Raw genomic sequence first — 6000 nt, 5'->3', positions numbered from 1 at the left:
TTTTGACAAAGTAATTCCTAGAGCTGGAGTGGTTCTTGATTTCCAGGCTCTGGGGAGGCACTTGTAACATTATATATAATTTAATTTCTGCACATTATCACAATCTTCAAGGACTGCAGAACATACAAGTAAAGGAACCCATTACTTTATTTTCCTGGTAGGATCTCACTGCTTGCAGAAAAATAAAAGTGGTCCACTGTACTAACCAAGAGTTAATCAAAGTATCAAGTCTCGTGTTTTCATGTTTTCCTTTGCTTTTGTTTGTATATCAACACTTGCATGCATGCATTAGAGATGAATATCATGGTGCAAAACCAAGCAAAGCTCTCTAATATTAATTAATTAGAGTCTAGACTTAATAATTTGTTAAAACTATCGTCAGGTTAATTAAATAATTATTCCATATCCATTAGTAATTAAATTTCATACTTAGATTAATTATATATATATAAAAAAACTTTTGAACTAATGTTGTTTATTAAATTAATACTCAAATTTAATTTTAAAATTATTTAATGAAAAATATTTTTCAGTTAAGAAAATATTTATGTTGTGTTTGTTTTACTAAAGATAATTTTTAAGAAATGATTTAAATTTTTTATCAAATATAACAAAAATTATTTTACACAAATTTATTCAATCACCATAAAATATTGGTTTTTCAAAATCATTTTTTTGGAAGCAATTTTCATGAAACAAATAGATCCTAAAAAATTTAAGGTTTTTTTTTTTTTGCCTAAGTGGGAGAGTTAGAGAGGTGCTTGTTAGAGTATTTATAGGAGAAAAACTCGACTCTTATGCGTGTCCAATTCCATTTATTAAATGAGTTGGTTGGGCCTACGGGAAATAAATATCTTAATCATAGTTGACTACCTTGAACTCGATACTCATGAGTGTTGAGGTCTTGAGCATTATATTTCAAATCATTTTCTTCTTGACAATCAAGGCACGGATTCTATGATGATTCGACTGTGCAATAATCTCAACACCCATAATTGTTAAGGTACTCGTAAAAAAAATTAAGAATTAACATTTAAACATATATATATTTAAGATTTTATCGTGTTAGGAGCAAGTTTAGAACCTTGATAATCATTCATTTAAAATTTTCTTTTTGAGTTTCAATTTTTAATTGAAAATGAATACTACATGTAGAGGCGGATTTAAGGATGCAGGCAATGGCCTTGGCACTTCAAATTTCAATTTAGTCCTTTTATAAATAAAAAAAATTTATAAAATCATATATGCTAAACTTGCACTTTGGCCCCCTTAAAATGAAAAGTTTTCAATTTAGTCCTCTTATAAGTAAAGAAATTATAAATTAATATATAGAGTAAAATTTCACTTTATCCCCCAAAAAAAAATTGTGTTTAATCTCTTCAACAATGATGAAATTATAAATTAATACATAATAAATTTATATTTTGATGAAAATTACAATTTAATTCCGACTCCTACTAAAAGAATTTCTAAATTCCCTCAGCCTATATGACATGTCTATAATAAACTCATTGTATCAAATGACTATTTTACGTGGTTGCCCGTCCCAACAATGTGCATTATCGTTATACTTAACACTTTTTTATACTTTTTTAGAAAATAATAATTACCTAATTTTCTAAATAATCTAAAAATTATATACTTCTCTAGATAATTTTTGGTTTCATATATTCGTAAAAGAATAATTAAAAAGAAAAAAAAAGTGGGGGGGGGGGGGGGAGGAAACAAAAGAATTTAAAGCAGAAAATCTCTTTGGGGGTTCTACTGTTGTCTGTTATTGAACATGAAGTGTTGTTGTAACTTGTAACCTTATTTCACACATTTTTTCCAATGGTGCCCTTATCTCTCTCTTTTTATGCCCTGTGTTGCCTCAACTCAGATGCTTTTACGCAACCCTATTGGATTCTTGTGTGTGTGTGAAAGAGGATAGCAAGGACGTCATTTAGGTGTAGGTTCAGTTTCAAAGCTTCTAGGCCTTCTTCCATCTTCAATGAAATCCATCTCTATTAAAAAGTTTAAAAACACTTTTTCATATCTCTTTGCATCAACTCAGCTGATGATAATATATAGGTAGCTAGGCCTAGCCTCCCCCGCCCACTCCACCAGCAATACTGGAATTCATTCAATTCTATATACGACAATGGGTTTATTAAACTAAATCCAAATCCCATCCCATGAAGATAAATTACACATATTTCTCTCCTTTCTCTGCAGCTCGTTAAGGTGGCAATGGCATAGGGAGGGTGAAACAATAGGGTGAGCCCTAACTCTCTCACTTTATATGTTACTAGCCACCTCTATTTTTAATTATTTTTCAAACAAATAATGCAAAGAGATCCAGGCTACTACTTTACGTGAGCTACATAGATCCAGGTTTCTGGGACCAGATGGAGACCTATGATTCCGCATTTGCATTTTTTGTTTATTTCGTCTTCTAATGAACCGACAACACTCTCTCTCACCTTTAATTTCATCTCTCCTCTCCCTTTAAATTCAGACATCTACACACCAAAGTATAGACAATAAAGGATACCCTGTGCTTTCAGTCTCACACAAGTTCATTCCTCCATTGATGTTGGTAGTGGTCCATAGATTCCCAATATATAAGGAGTTCATCTTTAAGAAAACTACTGATGAAAAATGGAGTGGAATGGCACCTTATCCTTTGTTCCTGGACAACCCCCTTCTCTTACTTCCGTTTACAACTATAACTATGATCAATATTCTCCAGGTTTAGCCATTAACCCCCTCGCTGAAATCACCTTTCTGTTTTTCTTTATTTGATTATATGTATATGTATGGATGTATGTACTGCTCTTTTTTCTCCTTTCTTTTAGGTATGGAGATGATGAATGTAGGATTAGCAGAGGCAGAAGCTATGGAGAAGAAGAAGAAGAAGAAGAAGAAGAAGATATACATGAATAATGAAGAGAAGAAGAAGCGTTTGACAAATGAGCAGTTGGAGTGGTTGGAGATGAGTTTCCAAGAAGACATAAAGTTGGATCCTCAGAGGAAAATGAAGCTTTCCAGGGAGCTTGGACTCCAGCCAAGACAAATCGCTGTCTGGTTCCAAAACAGGCGTGCTCGTTGGAAAGCTAAGGAGCTTGAGCGCTTATGTCATGCGCTTCAACATCACCTCCATCTTGTCTCCAAGGAGACCCAAAAGCTTCAACATGAGGTCTACTCACTGCCACTGGGATCAATCTTCAAAACCCTGCATATTTCATGCATTCATATGCCATATGCATTCCAAATCATTTCAACTCTGTCTTGGGACTTATTTTATGATTACTCATTTATAAAATGACATATACAACATAAATACTACTATGTTTTTCTTTTACTTGCCAAATATAAGATTTGCTTAAATGAGCCCCTAATGCAGGTCTCGAAATTGAAAGCCATGCTAAGGGAACAAGCAACAAGAAACCAAGTCTCCACAGGTTACACGGAAATCTCCGGGGAAGAGACCATCGAAAGCACCTTGATTCATTGCTCTAACAAGCCAATGGTTGTCCCAAACAACCATCATCCGATCGCTGATCACTGCAGCTATCTTTTCAATGTAGACAAGCATAACCCAAACCCGGTAGGTTCAACCTACTGGGGTGAGCAGCTGCCTACTAATCCCTAATGAGCTCCTATCTTCTTAATAGAGTTTGTTAATTTAGCAGTTAGCACAAGTTACCTCTTAGAGCTAGCTTAATTAAAACAGTTTTAGTAAAATGAAGAAGAGGTTCATCTCAATTTTGAGGACTTTTGTTGGAGAGTTTACTGCAACAAAGAGATGTATTTTACTTCATCGCGTGACAACAGTGCAATTCCAAGCTCTTTCTGTTAAGTATGACTCCTATTTCAGTCAAACTTGAGAAATAATATTTCAGTTAAACTCTGTTTATTTGTTTCAGTCAAACTCTGATTAGTCTAGATTATTTTATTATTATTTGAACTATGAATTTAGGCTATAAATAGACTCTTTTACAACATTAGAAAATACACCCATTAGAGATTAGAACTCATAACACATTTAGAGAATTTTGTATTTACGTTTTGAGGGTTCTTTGTTTTCGGGGTTTAATTTTTATCTCTATATTTTATACTCTTCGTTCTTTTGCTATTATAATAAAATTATTTTTACCCGTGGTTTTTTTATCCTATTTGGAAGGGTTTTTTCATGTTAAATTTGTGTATTTAATTTCTCAATTTATTTCGCTATTTTTTTACTTGTTGCTTAATTGGATCGATCCCAACAAGTGGTATCAGAGCTAGTTTAATTTTCATAAATTAGCCCATTCAGAGATGGCAGCAACAAGGTTTGAAATTGAGAAGTTCGGTGGTGAGACAAATTTCAATTTGTGGCAAGTTCGGATGATGGCAATTCTAGTTCAAACCGGCTTGAAAAAAGTTGTTACTAGGAAAAAGTGTGAGAATTTAAATCAAACAGAATGGGAAGAGCTTGATGAAAAGGCCTTGTCAGCAATCCAGTTGTGCCTCACGAATACGGTATTACAGGAGGTATTGATGGAGAAGGCCTCATCTGCCTTGTGGAAAATGTTAGAAACTCATTATGCGACTAAGTCTCTGGATAACCGTTTAGTGTTGGAACAACGTCTATTTATGTTTTGCATGAACGCAAGTGAGCTTCTTAGAGATCACATCAGTCAATTCATTACTCTTTTAAATGATTTAAAGAACGTTAAGGTTCATATTGAGATGAATATCAGGCTATGCTATTATTGTGCTCTTTACCCCATTCATACAAGTCTTTTAGAGAGACCCTGATTTATGGCAGATACAAACTCTCGTTCGAAGATTTGAAAGGTCATTTGTTGAGTAAAGACAAAATCGACAATGAGTTTGGTTTGGATAGCAAGGAAAATAGGCAAGTTTCCGTTTTGGTAGCATCAAAGAAATGAGACAAAAAGTGTCGCTATTGTAAAAAGTTAGGTCACGTCAAAGCAGATTGTTATAAACTGCAAAATAAAAGAGCTGCTGAGAGTAACGAGGAAGATGCAGCTGGTGCTAATTTGGCCGATGAAAGCGGCGATGATTTCTTATTAGTGTCAACGAGCAATAACTCCAAGCTCACGTCCGAGTGGATCCTAGATTCGGGATGTTCTTTCCACATGTGTCCCAATAGAGAATGGTTCTCCACATACAGTTCGGTTGAAGGTGGAGTTGTGCGTATGGAAAACAATTCATCTAGTAAGGTAATTGGTATTCGTACTGTTAAAATTAGGATACACGATGAGACAATTAGGACACTCTCAGATGTTAGGTATGTACCTGATTTATTAAATAATATCATCTCATTGAGTATTTTAGACTTGAAAAGATGCAGAATCAACATCGAGTCGAGTGACATTAAAGTATATTGTGGAGTTCTCATTTTGTTAAAGGTAAAAGAACCGACAGTCTTTATATTCTGGAAGGTTCTACAGTGACTGGTGAAATCAGACGTCCCTCACCCGTTACGGAGTTGAATTCAACTAGTTTGGAGCGAAGGCAACTTGGTCATAGGAGGGAAAAAGGTATGATCGTTTCGTTGAAGAGAGGTTCTTTTTTGGATGCAGGTTTTGAAAAGTTAGGGCACTATGTTCGTGAAAATCAGACTCGGGTTAATTTTAATTGGGCAGTGTACAAGTCGAAGGCTAGAAGTCTTCTAGTTTCTAAGCACAGATTTGACTCAATTAATTCTCTGTATAGTTCAAGATAGGCCTGTAGCGGGCTTTGGCAAAGATGGCATTATGGAAATATGAGTCAAGGTGGAGATTTGTTAAGTATGACTCCTATTTCAGTCAAATTTGAGAAATAATCTTTCAGTTAAACTCTGTTTATTTGTTTCAATCAAACTCTGATTAGTCTAGATTATTTTATTATTATTTGTTCTATGAATTTAGCCTATAAATAGACTTTTTTACAACCTTAGAAAATACACCCATTAGAGATTAGAACTCATAACACATTTAGAGAATTTTGTATTTACGTTTTGAGGGTTCT

At 34.2% G+C, this 6000-nt stretch overlaps 1 protein-coding gene across 1 annotated transcript; it reads left to right on the top strand.

The window, feature by feature from the left end:
• The first annotated feature begins 2521 nt into the window (after positions 1–2521).
• On the top strand, positions 2522–3907 carry LOC105767813 (homeobox-leucine zipper protein ATHB-22). Its single transcript, XM_012587384.2, has 3 exons — positions 2522–2731; positions 2838–3178; positions 3386–3907. Exons 1-3 carry the CDS (start codon positions 2641–2643, stop codon positions 3632–3634), a joined length of 681 nt encoding a protein of 226 aa, XP_012442838.2. The 5' UTR covers positions 2522–2640; the 3' UTR covers positions 3635–3907.
• The last annotated feature ends 2093 nt before the right edge of the window (positions 3908–6000 follow it).

Source organism: Gossypium raimondii, chromosome 4, assembly GCF_025698545.1.
Source record: "Gossypium raimondii isolate GPD5lz chromosome 4, ASM2569854v1, whole genome shotgun sequence".
Lineage (NCBI taxonomy): Eukaryota > Viridiplantae > Streptophyta > Magnoliopsida > Malvales > Malvaceae > Gossypium > Gossypium raimondii.
This window is presented reverse-complemented; position numbering and strand designations above follow the sequence as displayed.

Excerpts from the sequence above, each read along its gene's own strand:
- LOC105767813 (XM_012587384.2), top strand. The coding sequence starts at position 2,641 with ATGGAGTGGAATGGCACCTTATCCTTTGTTCCTGGACAACCCCCTTCT. Across the intron at positions 2,732-2,837 it reads CTATGATCAATATTCTCCAG|GTATGGAGATGATGAATGTA; the intron begins GTTTAGCCATTA and ends CCTTTCTTTTAG. Across the intron at positions 3,179-3,385 it reads CCCAAAAGCTTCAACATGAG|GTCTCGAAATTGAAAGCCAT; the intron begins GTCTACTCACTG and ends CCCCTAATGCAG.